This window comes from Galendromus occidentalis, unplaced genomic scaffold (assembly GCF_000255335.2).
Source record: "Galendromus occidentalis unplaced genomic scaffold, Mocc_1.1 scf7180000077384, whole genome shotgun sequence".
In the NCBI taxonomy this organism is placed as follows: Eukaryota; Metazoa; Arthropoda; class Arachnida; order Mesostigmata; family Phytoseiidae; genus Galendromus; species Galendromus occidentalis.
Window position 1 is genome coordinate 391098 of NW_003805372.1, and position 18432 is coordinate 409529.

General features: G+C 50.4%; 5 protein-coding genes across 5 annotated transcripts; 4 read left to right on the forward strand and 1 right to left on the reverse strand.

Annotated features, from left to right (window-relative positions):
• Positions 1 to 2481: 2481 nt before the first annotated feature.
• On the reverse strand, positions 2482 to 3256 carry LOC114828178 (uncharacterized). The gene has a single exon (XM_029111192.1). The coding sequence runs from the start codon at positions 3136 to 3138 to the stop codon at positions 2482 to 2484; it is 657 nt and encodes a 218-aa protein (XP_028967025.1). The 5' UTR covers positions 3139 to 3256.
• A 79-nt stretch (positions 3257 to 3335) lies between these two features.
• On the forward strand, positions 3336 to 5784 carry Ugalt (UDP-galactose transporter). The gene is made up of 4 exons (XM_003742385.2): positions 3336 to 3702; positions 4272 to 4519; positions 4634 to 4946; positions 5094 to 5784. The coding sequence occupies exons 1-4, from the start codon at positions 3639 to 3641 to the stop codon at positions 5483 to 5485; spliced, it is 1017 nt and encodes a 338-aa protein (XP_003742433.1). The 5' UTR covers positions 3336 to 3638; the 3' UTR covers positions 5486 to 5784.
• An 818-nt stretch (positions 5785 to 6602) lies between these two features.
• On the forward strand, positions 6603 to 7614 carry Sec22 (vesicle-trafficking protein SEC22). The gene has a single exon (XM_003742390.2). The coding sequence runs from the start codon at positions 6679 to 6681 to the stop codon at positions 7318 to 7320; it is 642 nt and encodes a 213-aa protein (XP_003742438.1). The 5' UTR covers positions 6603 to 6678; the 3' UTR covers positions 7321 to 7614.
• Positions 7615 to 9970: 2356 nt separating this feature from the next.
• Positions 9971 to 13472, forward strand: LOC100898981 (potassium/sodium hyperpolarization-activated cyclic nucleotide-gated channel 1). Its single transcript, XM_003742391.2, has 11 exons — positions 9971 to 9986; positions 10077 to 10217; positions 10300 to 10444; positions 10592 to 10755; positions 11282 to 11425; positions 11652 to 11767; positions 11956 to 12116; positions 12208 to 12415; positions 12527 to 12673; positions 12833 to 13073; positions 13222 to 13472. Exons 3-11 carry the CDS (start codon positions 10332 to 10334, stop codon positions 13392 to 13394), a joined length of 1467 nt encoding a protein of 488 aa, XP_003742439.1. The 5' UTR covers positions 9971 to 9986; positions 10077 to 10217; positions 10300 to 10331; the 3' UTR covers positions 13395 to 13472.
• A 1675-nt stretch (positions 13473 to 15147) lies between these two features.
• LOC100899126 (cathepsin L1) lies at positions 15148 to 16400 on the forward strand. Its single transcript, XM_003742392.2, has 2 exons — positions 15148 to 15398; positions 15500 to 16400. The coding sequence occupies exons 1-2, from the start codon at positions 15153 to 15155 to the stop codon at positions 16244 to 16246; spliced, it is 993 nt and encodes a 330-aa protein (XP_003742440.1). The 5' UTR covers positions 15148 to 15152; the 3' UTR covers positions 16247 to 16400.
• Positions 16401 to 18432: the final 2032 nt, after the last annotated feature.

Sequence of the window (18432 nt, forward strand, 5' to 3'; positions counted from 1 at the left end):
TCCCAATTAATTCCAGACGTTCTGCTCCCTGATATCCTCCCTACACTGGGCGAGAGATTCGATCAAGGTCCCTAGATTTTCGGCTCACCAACCTGACCTTTTTCAAGAGATTCTCTCTTTCGAGCTTCGGTCGTGCAGGGTTCCCCTTGTCCTGATCCTGAGACCTTTCTTGTATCTTATCCGCGATTCCTCTCGTTCCCTCACCAGGCAGTCGAATCGGTAGGAGAAGAAGCATCGGGAGTACGTCAGCGGCTGGACGACGCCTTTCTCAGGAACTCGCGGGAGGTCGCTCAAGAACTCGATATCCTACGAGAAGAGCAAAACAGCTTGAGGAGCAATTTGGAGACAACACTCCACACGGTGGACGGGTTCTCCGTAGAAGAGCTCAGTACTTTGGACTACATGGTTGACTTGTTCGCCTTGATTGACGCCAATATTGTCATGAGACTCCTGATTTGGCTGCTTCTACCCGCCTTCAGCATCTTCACTCTGAGCGTCGGAGAATTGACGAAAGCTTCGAGATGGCCACTCTTGATAATCTGGGCATCGACATTCGTTTCGAACCATTTCTTATGGAGGTATGAAAGGCGAACAATTACGCAGCATCCTGAGGCTTTCGGCCCTCAATCCAGGAGCTTGTCGTTGATTCAACGAATCAACTTCATTCCAGTGAAGTGGGCGAAGACGTTTGGCTGATCCTGACGTCGTATTTCGTCTCTGTGACCACCTATGTGAAAATCATCAACCACTCTCGGAAAAAATTCCACGCAGAAATGACAAGAATTGATGGAATCATCGATGAAACGAAGAAGATCCGGAACCACCTACAAGAGCTTGCGGAAGAATGATTGATTCCCGACATTATCCCGCTTGCGAGACTAGTCAGTCAAATGAAATCAACGATGTTCATCATTTTCTGCGCTGGCGCACAGCATGCGAAATTCTCTTGTGGAACGTGTTGCGATCGTATTCTTTATCCTGGAGCTCCCCGCTTCAGCGCGGTCACATGACGTCTTATTCAAGGAGCACCCTGATGCTCGGATGAATTTCGTGAAACTCCGTAATCTCGGTGGAGTGTACGGATGGGAATGGATAACCGCTCTATCGAAGCTCACGGTTCGAGGGATTCATAGTCGGAGAATGTAGGAACGTCCCGTCGAACGGCCGAATAATGAGAATTGTCCTCAATAGCATATTTACCACAACGCAGGAAACGTGTCATCCCATCGATGAGTCCAGTCTGGCACATCTGGCACTCGAGCTAGTGAACGTACAGCAGGAGTTTTTGACAAGGAAAACATTCCACTGTGACAAGAATCTGCACTTCACCCGCTGCTCCAAACTCAAATCGATGCCGGGGGACGTTTTGATATCCTTAGCACAGATGTTCATCGAGCTTCACGTCATTTGCATTTCAGTTGCGCACGGCCCGAGACTCGAAGGAGTTCAAAAGGTTCGAGGAAGCTCCCGAGCCTATCTCTCGCATTATTCAACCTCTTCACAAGAGTCAGCTCGCCTCGAAATTTTATTTTCCCCAGATTCTGCGAACGATCGCAGACCTACGATCGGACCTCGGGAGACAGCTCGTCGAATTCAACAGTTCTAGTACGAATTTAACTTCGACGCAAGTCAGCGACCTACCTTCGCTGGGCCCGATTGTGCTCCAGATCATGGAATCCATGGGAGATATGGGCAGAACAGTCAACGAGACACTGGGAAAAGCGCTTCGTGGGTTCTGATTTGAGCCTGACGAGCTGCACAACGATATGAGCCTGTGACAAAGATCTGAATCGCGGCTTCTAATGCGAGGGGTTTTGCAGATAGCGTCATTTTCTTCTATGTTCTGGTAACTTATCTGACGCTCCTCGCAATGACGCATGTTCTGACACAAGGGGAGCTCCGTCCATCTCGACAAGCCGGTTTCCTCTTGGCGTTCCTGAATTTTTTCATCGAGATCCACTACGCTATTGCGATAGGTCCGAGGTGAGGAGATCACGAGCAAATAGAGTTCCCCACGCGGAGCGATCCGCAAAAATAGAAGCTTCGTCTTATTTGCTAACACGAATTCACTATTCTCAGCGGCGATCAGACGAGCTTGATTTCTTTCGTCTTGTGGTGTACAACAGTTCATGGGGTGCTGATACTAGCTGTATTGTGCCTGAACCCACGCTTCTCAGCATACCGGAAGAAGAAGAAACTCCGAGAGCTCAGAAGTCATCTAATGATTTTGAGCGAACTCCTGCAGACATCGGAATTTTAGGACTCAGAGATTTGTACGAACTCGTGCCGTGCCGGCGGAGTGGATCGAAGGGAATTCTCTTCCACCGACAAGCTATTATTTTGGAATTGAACCGGGCTCCACGACCGATTTCCGAAATAGGCATGAAGCGGCAAGAGGAGAAGTCACATAACTCTTGAAGTCCCTCGATAAATTATTGAGCCCCATGTAACGGATCAGTAGCGCAAGATTGGGATGGAAGTTTATTTCATCTGAAGCCACGAAGTTTGACATCTGTCGAGTATGTCTTTGAATCTCTCATTCTGATCGCTCAAGGATCGTACTTGCGTAGTAAACGATCCATCTCCGTAGTCCAAGACGAGCATTACGCCAAGTAAACCCGGAAACATGACTATGAGCAGGGGCCAATCAGAACTGTTGTGAACCAAGAGTTTCTCGGCCAGATCGATAGTTTCGATTTCAGAGAGTCGCCTCTTCACCGATGCCAGCTTCGATAGGAAGTCGGATTCGAGCCTCCTACCACAAGAGATCGAGGAGATCAGTACGGCGTAGCAGGCTTCGAATTCTACGGAGGATTTGAGAACCTCCGGGAGACCGTTGATCCCACACACTCGGGCGGCAGCCTTGAGGAAATTCGCTTCGATGAAGGCTGTTCCTCTGAATTCATGGAGTACCCTTCGCCACAAGGCGAATAGCTGCAAGGGGTCATGATGCTCGTTTTTGAAAGTCACCTTCGACAGAAGGCACAAACTCGGCTCCAGAGATTCGATACCAGCGGAGAGACACTTGAGGAAGTTTTCAGCGAAATTTTCGGGCAGCACGTATTTTCGGCGCAGCTGGTCTATGCTCTGCGCATTCAGGGCCTCCGCCAATACCGAACGGGGTCTCGCTCCTGCCATGTCCTGATCTTCACCCTCACAGACATTTCACGGAAAATCCTCCTCAATCAGACGGATCGCGTAGTTTACCGTTTCCAGCTGAACCGCCGCTGTCAGCTCTCGCTCGGCTCGCACCCAGCGACTCAGCTGTTGGACCGGGCGGCGCGCGCTAATGGAATGTTTATTTTGATTCGAGGGTTGTTGGACTTAGCATAGCCGGCCGTGGTTATTCCGCGGATGGTCGAAAAGTGTCTGCGTGTTCTCCGAACTCAAACTCTCCGGGCGGATTGAGCGCCGATTACGAACTGCGGGCACCCGACAGCCATCTCAGGGGTTGCCGAATGTCTGGTCGGACTACGAGCTCGATCTACATCGCGAAGAGCTACCCCTCCGTTCCAGCGCCATCACCTTTTCGGAGCACAAACTCATCACGTCACCATAAGTGAATGTCAAGAATCGCATAGCCAGGAGCGTATCTGACTTACTCCGGCATCTCTCCAGTCGACGAGCCTCTTTTCGTCATGGATAAGAAAGACACCCGGCTCCTTCTGCCGGATATCCACAGCGTCGAACAGATCAGAACGGGTAAATAAATTGTAGTTTCGATCGGTTAGCTTTGTCACCTGTGGATGCTCACCGTAATCATTGTCAGGTGACGTTCCTGCTCGCGAGTCTGTGCGGACTGTCGATTAGGGTTTCCGTGCCGCAGTCTTCTGCTTCGATCCTACCTACTTGTCCATAACGACAAGCTCCTCCGCCTCCTCCGAGACCGTTTCTCCCTCCGACAATCTACCCTTCCGCGCGAGATTCGAGCAGGCTTCAAAATCTGAATCACTATCTCTCTGTCTCGTCGAGGCGATATTACCTTCGGAGCGCAAAAGAGTCGCCGGCCAGCGCGGCGCTGCCACTGATCGCGGTCGTTATGTATCTCTCCGGCAGGGAAACAGCTGTTAAAATCTGGTCTACATGCCCTGCGCTCGTAAAAGCAGTTTGCTGCACAGTGCGAAGCTCGACGAGCACAAGAAAACTACCATGAAAACAGGCACAGCTCGACGGCATACATCCAGTTCAAGGCCCATGGCTATGAATCTCTCGCTCGAAATTAGGCCCCACTATGGCTCGAGCATAAGTCCCCATATGTTCTTTCCTTCCAGGTTCGCAGAATGCGTTGAAATACGTGTCTTTAGTGACTCTGACAGTGCAAAATGCCGCACTCAACCTGGCTATGCGGAGTTCTCGGACTCAGAAAGAATTGTTCATCGCATCCACCGCCGTAGTCATGGCCGAAGTTATCAAACTCGTAACATGTTTGGGCCTGATCAGATTCGAAGAGGGCTCGTGGAAGAAAACGGTGAAAAATACGCACAGAACAGTTCTGGTGAACTTCTGGGACACTCTGAAGGTAATTCGCGATGTCGAACTCCAGATATCTATAACGATCCCCAGAGAGCTAGTGGAACTGCTCAATAATGGTCCTTGATGTCATCGGTAGATTAATGGGCTGAATTGCTCCCAGGTCGCGGTTCCTTCCTTCGTATACACGATACAGAACAATCTGCTCTACGTGGGCGCGACTCACTTGGACGCCGCGACATGCCAAGTCACCTACCAGCTGAAGATTCTCACAACCGCCTTATTTTCGATCGCACTACTCCGGAAGAAAATCTCCGCCATTCAGTGGGTTTCGCTCTTCATGCTGTTCATCGGTGTCGCCCTCGTCCAATTGGCGCAGCTGGACAAGCCGCACATGATAGTTGCAGGTCGGGAGCAGAGTGCCTTCGTCGGTTTCATGGCGATCTTCATGGCCTGTGTGCTCAGCGGTTTCGCCGGTATGTCACGACTCTCTCGGTTCAAGTCCCGGGCATCTCATTCCCATGTTTGACGCATCTTCTATCCCTACCACGGGAAGAGAGGGGAAGGAACGAGCCTTCGAGAATTCTCTGATCTATTGATGATCGTCCCCAATCCGTTTGCAGGTGTCTATTTCGAGAAGATACTCAAGGGTGCCGATATATCGGTCTGGATGCGTAACGTCCAGCTCTCTGTGGTGGCGATTCCCATCGGACTCTTGACGACCTTCTCCTATGATCTCCACGAGGTCTCGTCGAAAGGATTCTTCCATGGCTACAACGCGATTGTATGGTCCGTTATACTTCTTCAGGCTCTCGGTGGCTTGCTTGTCGCCATGGTGGTACGCTACGCCGACAATATCCTCAAGGGCTTCGCGACATCGCTTGCCATCATCTTGTCGTGCATAGTGTCCGTCTATGCGTTCGATTTCGTGCTCACAATCACTTTCTGCCTCGGAACCTCATTGGTCATGGCATCAGTATTCCTCTATTCGAGTAAAATACAGCTGAAACTCTGAGCGTTGTTTGAAACACAGTATGACTAGAGATGAGCGAATAATACATTCTGTTGAATGCAATATGACGAAACTTTCGCCTGAACTGCGTGTAGGGATAGCTGCATTGAGACTACATCTTCGGATCAAAAAGTGTCAGCCAGATGTCCACTGCGCGGGCGAAAATGGCCCGGGTTTCCCCAAGTTCCTTCAGAATATCCTAGCTTATGAAATTGATTCATTACCGACTAGACTGGTTCACAGTGTACAGTTTGATTGAGAGGACGAGAGTGAGATGTTTGAGACCACCTATAACTTATACGATGAAGATTACATTGCCTGTTCGGAAGAATATATTTTCCACCTGCTGTGACGAAGAAACGTTGCAATCTAATAAATGTCTATGAGCCTGATAAGGGAGCAGGGAAGCGTATTGATTGATCTATTGACCGATCTCGGTGACATCTCAGCATCCCGTGAGGGAACGAGGGAACCCATGCGCGCGGGGCAAGCTTCCGGGCTGATTCGATTGGAGATTGGCGGTCTCGGACATCATCTTCACAACGATCTGACAGTTAACTGGAAAGGGACAGCCAGAGCCTATCGTTGTGACCTACACGAAGAATAATGAATTTTTGCAGGAATTCGTGAAATCGGTCTCAGCCACGGCACACGACCGACGACGAAATCACACTGGGAGCCCTCCTCGCAGCAAAGAAGTTTTCATGACCCGTAGAACTCTGGAATGATGTCTCGACATCGGGAATACCGCTCATCGCTCATAATGAGAGTCGTAATGCTCGTGCCTGATGTGAGATCTAAAATTTCTCCCATCGAGAAATATTGACGGAAAAAAGTGACAGATGTTGAGCTAGCGAGCCCTGTTGTTCGATTCCATCAGCTGGTGAGTTCTGAAGACTAGATGCAGCGGCCTCTCCGGAAGTTGAGCACGTGAAAAATCATACGCCCCACGGATACGACCCTTGTCCTCTCCGGCGATCCGATGCGCTACCGTGGATATGTCAGGATATGCTCCGCTCGGAGCCGTTTTCGTCTTCGTCTACGCATTTGTCAAACGTCGGTCCGAGAAACTCTATCTCATCCTCGGTCGCCCTTCTGCATCTAGCCTCTGCTCATGTGTAGTTCGGAACACGTCACCGGGAGAAACACTTCTTCGACTCATTCGCCGGTGTTCGTTTCTCCGATAAATCGACAAAATGGTGTTAATGACGATGATAGCCCGAGCGAGTGACGGAATGCCCCTTTCGGCATCGGTTCAAGAGGATGACGAGCTACGGAAGGTCAACACCGAGTATCAGAACCAGGCGAAAATGCTCTGCAAGAAACTGGGATCATCTGCCAATCAACGATCGACCATCGAAACGGGAAAGTATTACTTCCACTATTCAATCGAGGGCGGCGTCATTTTCCTAACGCTATGTGAGCGTTCGTTCACTCGGAAGCAAGCATTCGCTTTCTTAGAGGACATCTCTCACGAGTTCCTTCAATACTACGGCAGCAAAGTAGCCTCGGTCGCCAGACCGTACGCCTTCATCGAGTTCGATACGTACACCCAGAAGGCGAAGAAGAACTACTCGGACGCTCGAGTTCGGCGTAACTTGGTACAGCTTAATAGCGAACTGAACGATGTTCACCGCATCATGGTTGAGAATCTCGACGACGTTCTGCAGAGAGGAGCAAGCTTGAGTGAACTCGATTCAAAAGCATCAAATCTCAACATCTTGAGCCAGAAGTACAAGAAAGACGCCACGACACTCAACAAGCGGTCGCTGTACATGAAGATGGCAGCCGGTGCTACCTTCGTCGCTATTCTGCTCCTCTACTTTTACGTTTTCTGAAGCTCGTCCTGAAGTCAAAGAGAGCCGGCCCACGTATAAATGTCGTCGGAAAAAGAAGCATTTGTGAGCGAAGTCTGACTTTTATTCATGATCAAAAAAATCAATAGTGTATCTTCCAAACTCCGATTGCTTGCTGTGGGTGGCGATGGAAATCATCAGCACTAGTTGATCGACGGGCGGTCGGACGAACGTGTGGACTGAGTGATCGAAAGGCTAGCTATTTCCGCGATGCTGTACTTGTACATATGGTTAGGGGAAAATGTTAAGTATGAAATACAATAATGTGATACCTCGGAAATATTAATCTCAGGTGTCTTATTTTGACCTCTCACAAGCGTGCCGAGGAAGATTCCGATCGGATTATGATGGGAACGCCTAGACACTCTTGATCGAGAGTAGCGCTCTCAGAGCGATCAGGCGGCCCCCGGGAGACTTCAGGCTGCTAGGACGGTCCCGAGTCATTTCTGAACCCTACATGAGGGAGCAATCTGAGAAATCTTGAAGGGAAATTCTACCATCCCATCTCGACGACACGGCTACGGTAGAAAGCGTCACCGATTTTCCTCGATACAACCGCGCAGGACTTATTTCCCGTTTCCTGCTAGTCTTTCCCCGAGGCTCCTTAGGAAAAATATTCAATCCGTACCGACCGGGGCCGCTGAATAGTGTCGAGCCCACCACAACTAACTTTTCTGCTGCGGTCGGTAGGGTCAATTCAGCAAATCCGAAGGCGATTGAATTATGAGGACAAACAGACTGTTTCTCGCTGGTCGCTCCGCTGTACTCCTCTACACGGGAGGATGACTTCGGACCTGTCCTGCTGATTCACCTTTGGGTTTCCGTCGGCGGAGGGGCTATCCGGATGTGGAGCGTACCGTAGAGAAGCGATAGGCGCTTCTCTCACAGATACGTGAAGCATCGATCAACGATACATTCTCTCATGGAGAGCGCGAGCTCTCTGGCACGGGACGTGGATACTATCCGTCAGAAGTTCGAAAAAGTGGGGATTTTCTTTCAGGTCGAGAGACCGCTGCTCAAAAAAATCTCAGCTCTCTCATAATCCAGGATTGAATTGACCAAAGCCAGCGGCTTCCTTGTGTTCTCGGTCGATTGACGTTTGATACGGCATTCCACAGCTTTTTCCTCTAGGCTTCCCGACTCGGAATCCCTAGTGAGCCGCCCGTGAGTTTGGAGAACTAAGGTTCTCTCGTACAGGTGATCGAAAGAACGGGCGTTTCAGCTGAATGAACTCAAGTGCCACTTGAGACAGACGTCGCTTTCAGCGTTGGTGTATGGGTACTTACAAACAATATCGCTCATTATCGATGACCAGTGCTTCAGAATACGCCGGACGTTCACGCTAATCCTACTGAGCGACTGAGGCAACGACAATCTGTCCTCGAAAGTTTATCTTTCAACCGTTTTCTCTTCCCCTGATTCATGAAACGTTCCGCTCTCGTTTGTTTGGTTTCGGAGACGAGACAGCTCCTGTCAGACACACTCGCTCAGTGAGCTCGCAAAAGTGAACTTAGTCTGTGACATCGGACTTCTTGTGGATGAGAGCCACCGGGAGAGCGATCGGATTGACTGTCTGTCTCTCTTGGTACGAGTCCCGATTCCTGCCATGAAGTTAGCCTTGACGGTCGAGGAGGTTCCCAAGGCTCGGAATTTCCTCCTATCGGATTACTCTATCGGACGGAAATATCTCTCACATCAACTAAAACCGAATGTTTACAGTCGATGGCAGCCAACTTCAGAACGACAGGTATAGCCGGGGAGCGCGAGGGGAGGCCTCGTGCGTTTTCTGCAGTGTCTGCCGTCTCTTCGGTGTCCTTCGCCGATGAACACGGCCATCCGCTGAGGTGAGTCAGGATTGCGAAAATTCCGGGCGGTCTCCAGGCCGATTGCATCTCTTTGTCGAAAGATCTGATCGGTGAACGCTTTAACTGCGACGGCAAACGCGCATCCACAGCGCCAATGAATCATTCTCTCGTTACCGAAGTTTCTCCGGCGAACTCGGACGTCGCGCTTCCCGCAGCGTCTACGTAGTGAATGCAGTCTCGTTTCGACGGGAGCAAAGCGTTCTGTCCGGAAGTTCCGTCAGACGCCGCCTGAGCGCGCTTGAAACAGTGACCGGCAGGGATATGGTCCGAATCGTAATGCTTCTGTTCTGACTCGACGACAAACTGTGAGATTGTGTTTTTGCGCCATGCGCGCCCCTAACACGCCACGTTCAAGACTTCTGCGGTACGGATCGCTACGGAATTTCTCTGTTGTGGATCATTCACCGCTGATGTGCGGGAGGGGGATTGGTGTCGAATTCTCCTTCCCGATCAGAAAGTTCTGACGATTTTCCTGGTTCATGGGTGGCTTGCTTGCTTGCTATGATACTCCCTGTAGTGGCTCCATCTTCTACACGTGGAGTTCACTGACCTGAGAAGGTAGACACACCGCAGACGCAGAAGTGAAAGCGGGGATTTCCATCTTCAGCCACAGCTACTCAAATGCTGGCTCACGACCTCACACGCGGAGAGGGACCGTGCTCACGAGATTGCGGAGCTCCACGATACTCCAGGAGGACCCGGGGAGACGTCGAGCACAAGACGTAGATGAAGCTCTGAAGAACCGTCGGACATTCGAGATCGACAAGCCGATTGACGGGGCAGGTAACTGGGAATAGAAAATCAGGTCGGCCTTGACCGACTAGGCATGCAGTCGCGTTCGGAGATTGTGAGTGAAAACTTATCGGTCTCCAGGATCGAGGCTCACGGATACCGGGAACCTCAACGGAAGAGTCGCGCCGAACTTACCCTCCAGACCGCACAAGTCGTCGAAAGTTTCGGCTCACGATGCCAACCTGGTACACACGCTTCGGAAGTTTTTCTTCCCCAAGCGAGGTGAGACATCGAGGCTCATACAGACCTCGTTTATATGCAGTCAGCCTGGTCAATGAGTCTTTTTTCCTTCCGCTCGCTGAAGGTTCGGTTGGGAACGCCAAATGGTACCAATCGATGGGAGATAACGGGGAAGGCGAAGATTCATCGATATGGAAACGAGGTGCTTCTTTCGACACGGAGACTCAGATCAAGGCATCATTCATGATTCATCCCGACAGCCCCCTGAGGTACACAAGCGAGCCTCTGATCGACTATATGGGAAGAGAGGATCCCGTCAATTTATTCGAAGCCGTTACCGTCTCGAAGATTACGCGGTATATTCGGGAACATCGGAGTCCCAGGAAAAAAATATAGATCGTTCTTCCTTTTCTCAGAATCAACTGGGACATATTCATGCTCGTTCTACTGCTGATCAACATGATCGTCATACCACTGGATGTAGCGTTCTTCGCCTCTCGGCAAGACACATTCTGGGTGGTGTTCAACATTTTCACCGATCTAGCCTTCGTGTTAGACATCGTACTCAACTTCAGAACTGGTCAGTAGATTTCCCACAATCTTTAACGTACTTGACGAAATTGAGCTATACTCCCCCGTGGCCGCGTCTTGTAGACACAACTCATCAGAAAATAAACACCGAGCGCGGCGCGGACGAGCACGATTACCGCAAATGTGACCGAGGATCCAAAAACTCGGTGGAATCTTTCAGGCCCAGATCAATTATTCTAATGATCCTTCGAATAGCGAGAGCTACGTGAAACACGTCCGACCACTCCGGACCGGGAGAGAGCGCTTGAACCCCCCGAATCACTTTCTCGAGTTTGCTGAGCTCGCCCTTGACTTTTGTGACCTGGTGTCCCGTTCGACTGTACAGTCCATACGTGATGCAGCTCAGTCACTGACAGCGCAAAGAAGTGACCGAAGCTGTCACAGCCGATGATCGAAGACTCGGTTCCTGGAGCGTGCCTGACATCGGAGGCAAAATAGGCAAAGAGATCCTCTCGAGAACACGGGGAAAAATCTTATTGAATTCAACGATTCTTCGATAGCCGCCTCCTCTTCAGGATTCTTCACAAGCTCTGAGACTCGAGATCTGAACCTCGACCCGAAAGCAGTCGCGAAACGGTACTTGAGAAAATGGTTCTTCTTTGACCTGATTTCGGCCATTCCCTGCGATTTGATCATTGGGATTTTTCTGAACGACCAGGGTGAGTAAGATGTAGTCAAACGGAATCGATGAAGTATCGTGCTTGAGAAAGCTCCCCCATCATGCCATGCATGGAAAGAATTCAGATCCACTCTCGACGCAAGTTTCCCTCGTCACGGAATTCAAGTCTCAAGCGAAGTCGTTGGTCGAATGGGGAACTCAAGAAGAAGCAACAGGCCAATTGCGAGATCAAAGATCTTCCTCACGTCGCTTCCCTATTTTCACAGGCCAGAACCTCCAGCCAACACTCAAACTCGTGCACATGTTGAAGCTCATAAATTTGGTGAAACTTCTCCGTTTCTCGCGTCTCATCGGTTATTGGCATGGATTACAAGAGAATTACGTAGGTGAATCTTCCTGTATTATCGCAAGATTTGATATCGAATCGGACGCGGATCAGACAATCGGATAGGACGGAATGATCTTCATTCTATCTTCTCATCCGATTTGAGATCGCCCCGGTGAGGGATTCGGGTGCTCACCGCGTCTTGCCGAGAATCCTCTGCCTGATTTCGACTGATTCTTCCGCAGTTTCTTCACTCGTCAGGCGTTTACGTGCGGATCTTCAACCTTGGCATGTTGATGCTATGTGTTTGTCATTGGAACGCTTGCCTGCAGTTTTTCGTTTGTTTCGCTCTCGGATTCCCCGAGAAGTCTTGGGTCAACAAACATCACCTGGAGGAGGCATCTTGGTGAGACTGATGATCCGATTCTAGTCGAATTCTTACGACTCCATCAAGAATATTAAGGACACAGCTTGAATAATCGGTATCGGTTGTCCAGGTTCGACCAGTATATATGGGCGATGTTCAACGCTTTCTCTCAAATGTTGAGTATTGGATACGGTCAGTTCAACCCGGAAATCGCCTCCGACATGTTCCTGACGATGTTCGGGATGATCATAGGGGCAACTTGTTACGCTTTGCTTCTGGGGAACATCGCGTCCTTAATTCAAAACCTCGACTTCTCTACACGTCTCCGCATGCAACAGGTATATCGTATCGGAAAGAATTTTCAATCGTTTCCTCGTCGGGAGACGGACACCCATAGCGCTAGATAACCGAGGAGTTTTACGATGAAAAAAATGAGCTGAACATTGCAGATGCGTGAGGTGGAAGACTACTTGAGCTATCGTGAAGTTCCCGAAGCCCTGCGGCAGAAAATCCGCGACTATTTCGAGCGGAGATTCCGCGGGAAAGTATTCGATGAAGACCACATTCTGAATTCCCTGTCTGAGCCCCTGAGAGAGGTCCGTCGTCTCTCCATCCAATCCCCGTTGCATTCATTCGAGATCGATTTACGCGGGAATCAATCGGGAGGAGGAAAACTCTGATCTCCATGAACTCTTCTACTCGGCGGTTCTGGACGAACCTCATCGCTAATCCTCACCCACCTCTCGTCCTTTCAGCTGGTCACAAGGCACAACTGCCAAACGGCTCTGCGATCAGTGCCGCTATTCTCTTCAGTGGTGGACGAGCTATTTCTCTCCGATCTAGTTCGCGTGCTCAAGTACGAGTTTTTCCAGCCGTCCGATCTCATTATCAAGCGAGGCACCGTGGGGACGAAAATGTACTTCCTTCAAAGTGGCAGAGTTCATATTCTATCTGACGACGGACCCTTGTGGCTTCGAGAGGGATCCTACTTCGGAGGTTGGTGCAACACTTTTGTGGGGAGCGTTGCCTTCTTGAATGTGTATGGTATACTATCTCAGATCCTCTGATTTCCGGGAGGAGTGTTCCCGACCACCCGAGCGGTGTCCCGATCTGCTGAAACAGAGATTCTATCTTCTCTTTGCAGAAATGTGTCTCCTAACCCAGTGCGAACGAAAAGCGTCGGTAAAAGCTGAAACTTACTGCTCAGCCTTCTCGCTCTCTATGGAGAACTTCAACGAAGTACTCGATCGGCATCCATCGATAAAAGCCGCCATCCAGAAGATTGTAGAGGATAGTCTTAGCATAACAATCAACTAGTTCTCACTTCACACAGCATCGAGATTATCATTCTATATCGTATTGTGAAGAGAGGATAATCGACACGTGTGAACGTCGGACTTCTTAAATTATAGAGCGATATTGATCCTTTATCCTGTACATGATCTACGTCAAAACAAAACCTCGGCCTCTGGACTACCAAAACACGTTCGGGTGATCGGAAAAGCCTCACAGGATGGAGCTGACTCTGCGGAGTTTTCAAACGAGAATATTTTGGAGCAATAGGAGTGACATTCCGACACCAAAACTTATCGAAATGTACAAATATTCACATAATGCGTCGGGTGTAGAGTTTTTGAGGTCGAGCCAATCAGCGGTGAGCTCGAGAGGCTTGCGATGACATAAGGAATAAAAACCTTTCCTGCTATATGTTCTCGATACGACGATCCCAACCCGTGAACCAGTAGACTCTCTCGAAAATAAACATGGAGATATTCTGACTTCCCGGTCACCGATGCTCGCTCCGCGGGCTCCTCGTCACCGATTGATTTCTTTCACAGGCGCTGGTCACAGAAGGAGACGTTCAAGTCGAGCGCTGAGCTATTGCGCTTCCGAGGGCGATCATCCGATATCATCAAGCAATCCCTGTACAGCCGAATCATCACTACGGGAATCCTACATGGAGGGGGCCGATTGGAGGTCACATTAGAACGAGAGCTCCCATTCCGGATCTCCCGTGGTGCGGGTCGAAAATTTCCTCGAGGCTACTTCGTGAACTAATTCGCTGGGAAATATACTCCCTCGTTTGTCTCGGGTATTTGCCCATAGGATCCATCAGTTCAGTAAGTAGATGAAGGAATATCATTGCATTCCGGAGAGAGGATCGAATTACAGGAAAACGTGTGAGACGGGATCAGGTAGGCATACAGTAAAAGCCCGTTACTACGAACACGAAGGGACCGACGACACTGGCTCGTTGTACCGAGTTTTCACAGTAACGAATGCCGCTCAACACTATCCCTATGGCGAGCTGGCCAAAGCAGGAGGAATTCCTTGTTCGTTGTACCGAGAAATTCGTTGTAATGGGGGTCGTTATAACGAGCTTTTACTGTATCGAGAGTTCTCCGAGCCTTCCTTGACGTCTGTTATCGATGATCATGCGTCGGGTCATTTCGGACTGGCGTTAACCGTAGCTGGTGCTCCCTTCAGAATTTCGGTTTTCACCCCCTCCTATACTTCAGAAGGATCCTTGTCCTTACAGAGAAATTAGATTTTTTCCACAGGAGCCATAGATGCCTTGTCGTGCTCTTTGTCGCTCATTTCAGCAGGAAGATGGCGGACAAGATCCTGGAATCGATATCCTCTAAGCTCGGATAACTTGTATCGGATTCCCCGTCACGGTGCGCGGGATCATCAATCATTAGTGGCCTAATTTGAATCATTTACAGCTCCCATGGAAGCCGAATTCTCCCCCGAAACGAGCTCCGACACGATTCTCCCCTGGTTCAGGAAACTGCGAGGGTTGGGTACGGCGGCGGTGAGACATTTTCTCACGTTCGGGGAACCGCGTTTCCTCGCTTCACGGGTTTTCGGGTCGGTCGCTACTCGAAAGCCTCGAGATAGGGAACAATCTCCCGCAATGAATCCCGAAAATCCTTTGATGTCAGCACGCCACCACTCGAGTTGACCAAGCCAGCGCCATATGGATAACTGAAGGATCATTTCGTATCGAGATGTGAGATTATCCGCATTAGACCTATAAAAGACACGGATGGTAAGCTCTCCCTCATTGCCACAATGCGTGCCTTGGTCGTCCTCGCACTTGTAGCTGCGTCGTCGTTCGCCATCAGGGTCCCGAGACCCTCGGCCGAGCCTCACTGGAATGCCTTCAAGAGCACTCACTTGAAGAGCTACCGCGATGGCCAGGAAGAGCTTATCAGACGTTTCATCTTCGAGGACAACCTCCACACCATCGAGGAGTTCAACCGGGTGAACGCCTCTCTTGCTGGTTTCACCCTCGGAGTCAACGAATTCGCTGACATGGTGAGTTTCAACTCCTAGAGGAATTCGGAGTTCTCCCGGAGGACTTCTTCCCCTTCAAGGCTTAGCGAATTCAACCCTTCAATGATACGTTTCCCCCTCAGACCAACACCGAGTTCTCGAACATGCTCCTCGGCCTTGGCGGCCGCAACAAGATCGCTGGCGATTCCGTCTTCGAATCAAGCCACGTTCAGGACCTTCCTGCCGAGGTCGACTGGACCCAGAAGGGCTACGTCACCGAAGTGAAGAACCAGGGTCAGTGTGGTTCCTGTTGGGCGTTCTCCACCACCGGATCCCTCGAGGGTCAGGTATTCAAGAAGACTGGGAAGCTCGTCTCCCTCTCCGAGCAGAACCTCGTCGACTGTTCCACCAGCGAAGGAAACCAGGGCTGCAACGGAGGTCTCATGGACCAGGCTTTCACCTACATCAAAAAGAACGGTGGAATCGATACCGAAGCTGCCTACCCCTACACCGGATCTGATGGCACTTGCAGATTCCTCGAGAACAAAGTTGGAGCCACGGTCTCCGGTTTCGTTGACGTCAAGAGCGGAGACGAAAACGCTCTGAAGGAGGCTGTCGCCACCGTTGGCCCCATCTCAGTGGCCATCGACGCTTCATCGATCTTCTTCCAGTTCTACAGGGGTGGCGTCTACAACCCCTGGTTCTGCAGCTCGACCGAGCTCGACCACGGAGTACTCGTTGTCGGATACGGCACGGAGGGCGGCAAGGACTACTGGCTTGTGAAGAACTCCTGGGGTTCGAGCTGGGGGCTCAAGGGCTACATCAAGATGGTTCGCAACAAGAAGAACCGTTGCGGTATCGCCACCCAGGCCTCGTACCCCACCGTCTAGACACAGTCTGCGCGGAATCCAGTGGATGAGCTGGAGGTACAGTTCCGTTCTCCGGATTCAATAAATTGGCCTAAGCTGAGAGAACTTTCCCTCTTTAGCAGAGTCTAATCTAGAATTTCGGAATAAATATATCGATTCACTCGATGTATCTCCTGATGGCGCAAAACCTCATTCTTCAGCAGAGGGCAGAGAAGGTTAGCAGGATGAGGGGTCGAGTCGTCGGAGTTCTTATCCCTTATCGATCGCTTATTCTTATCAATATGGATAGTTCCCTGGCAGGGACGGGGTCTTGAGACTTCGCCCAGTATATGATGCGGCTGGAAAGGATCCTCGGTCTCGTTTGCAAGAGCCCGTCCGGAACAAACGCTGATCGAGGACCAAACCTTCATGAGTCTCAACCTATTTCTCTCTCATTGTCATCATCTCTACGAAGCGTTCCCCTATTCGATTGAAGCTTTCGGTGCTCCCTCCGGAAGGAATCGCGATTCCCCATTATTATGGGGACTGAGGGGGCGCGACGGTCACAGTAGGTTTATCCGCATTCATTCCAGATTTTCTCAATTTATAGTTCTCCCCATCGGCGGGCGAGAGATCACCTTCTTGTCAGCAAGGCCGATGGCGAACGGTCATGGAAAGCCCGTCATTTCGGAAGGATGAAGAATTCCGGAGGACAACTGTCGGATCTGCGAAATCGAACGTAGCATTCAGTTTCACAGCTCGTAACGCGTTATTCATGATTACCTAACGCCAAGCGGAAAAAACATGAGGGGCGGGGATCGTGAGAAGAATGTGTACCGCTCTCCGTAGCAATTCACAGCTCTGTCGTATTTGTCGAAACACAATTCGACTGTTACGAGAGTGTCGTTCCGGCAATGCAACATGATTTGAAATCTGTGGACTTTCTTCAGAGCGGCCGTGAATTTCTCGATCGAGACTTTCTTATCTCGACTCGGCTTGATTCCAGATTTTTTCAAGTGCGCTGGAAAGAGTCAGACTATCAATTCGGCGATTATCTCTCTGGAATCTCTGGATCCAGAACGGAAACCTTGCGCCCAGAGATTTCACGAAGCCCAAAGATTTCACTCCAAATCGTGGCGTCGTCGCCGACGCCTCACTCTCCCAGGAACGCCAGGTTACGAATATCACCAAAATCAGCCATCCGTAGTTCCTAACCAGCCAATCCGGAAACTTCTGTCCGAACAAGCTCTACCACATTATAGAGGCGGCTCGAGGGATCAAGCAAACCACATTCGGGGACAGCATACTCACTGAAGAACTTCAGCTTCCCGTGGATTTTTTTCACCGTTGAAATGTAGTCTTCGAAGGGCAGCCTGTATAGAAAGATCGTCAGTGCTTCCAACCTCTCTCTCCCGTGGGGTGGTGGTGGTGAGTAAGGGAGTTACATCGAGGGAATCTTGCCCACCTGAAGCGGATCACAGCCCCTGCTTCCTCGTATGCTTGGACTATCGGTATTTCCCCGTCTTTCGCTTTGAGTCTGGCCATGATGTCGGTGAGATGCCCCTCCTTGTCGAGTTTCTTAGCTGTTACCAATTTTCGAAGTTCAAACTTTTACCGTATCTACTCGCAGCTCGGAGCACGATGTTCTTTATCGCACCCGATTCGAAATACTCGCCTTTGCCTAGGAGAGACTCCCGCTCTTCGGCTCTGAGCGTATCTTCGGGATCCGCGCCCTCGTCGTGTGGCTGGTCATGGTCTCGGAGGCCCCTCAAAACCCACCTATGGGACGGGTCTAGTGATTCGAGATCGAACACCGCAAAGGCCTCCTTGCGGAAAAATTGTCCCGAATTCTACTCACTCTCGGGTTATGAGTTTCGCATCCGCCGCCTCAGGGCCTGCCACGTTCTGAATGTACCCCGGAACGTGAGCATATACCATGCTGAATATCGGTCTTCTGGACACATGGCGGTCACTAGAACATTCGTCGCTGGGGGAGAATTCGGAATCGTATAACTTGTTCTGCGCATCGCGCGGTCGGGTGCTCGGTAAGAAGCAGCTCCTCTTCTCTTCTTAGGAACTCAAGAACTGTTTTGGTCTCGAATTGCTTGTCTCGAGATTCTCCACAAATATGAAAATTCGATCGGGGTCTCGGACTCATTTGCCTCGGGAGTAGTTATCGGTCGTCCGATCGTAATCGAACAAGATCTTCGCGCAAAGAGGAGGTGCCT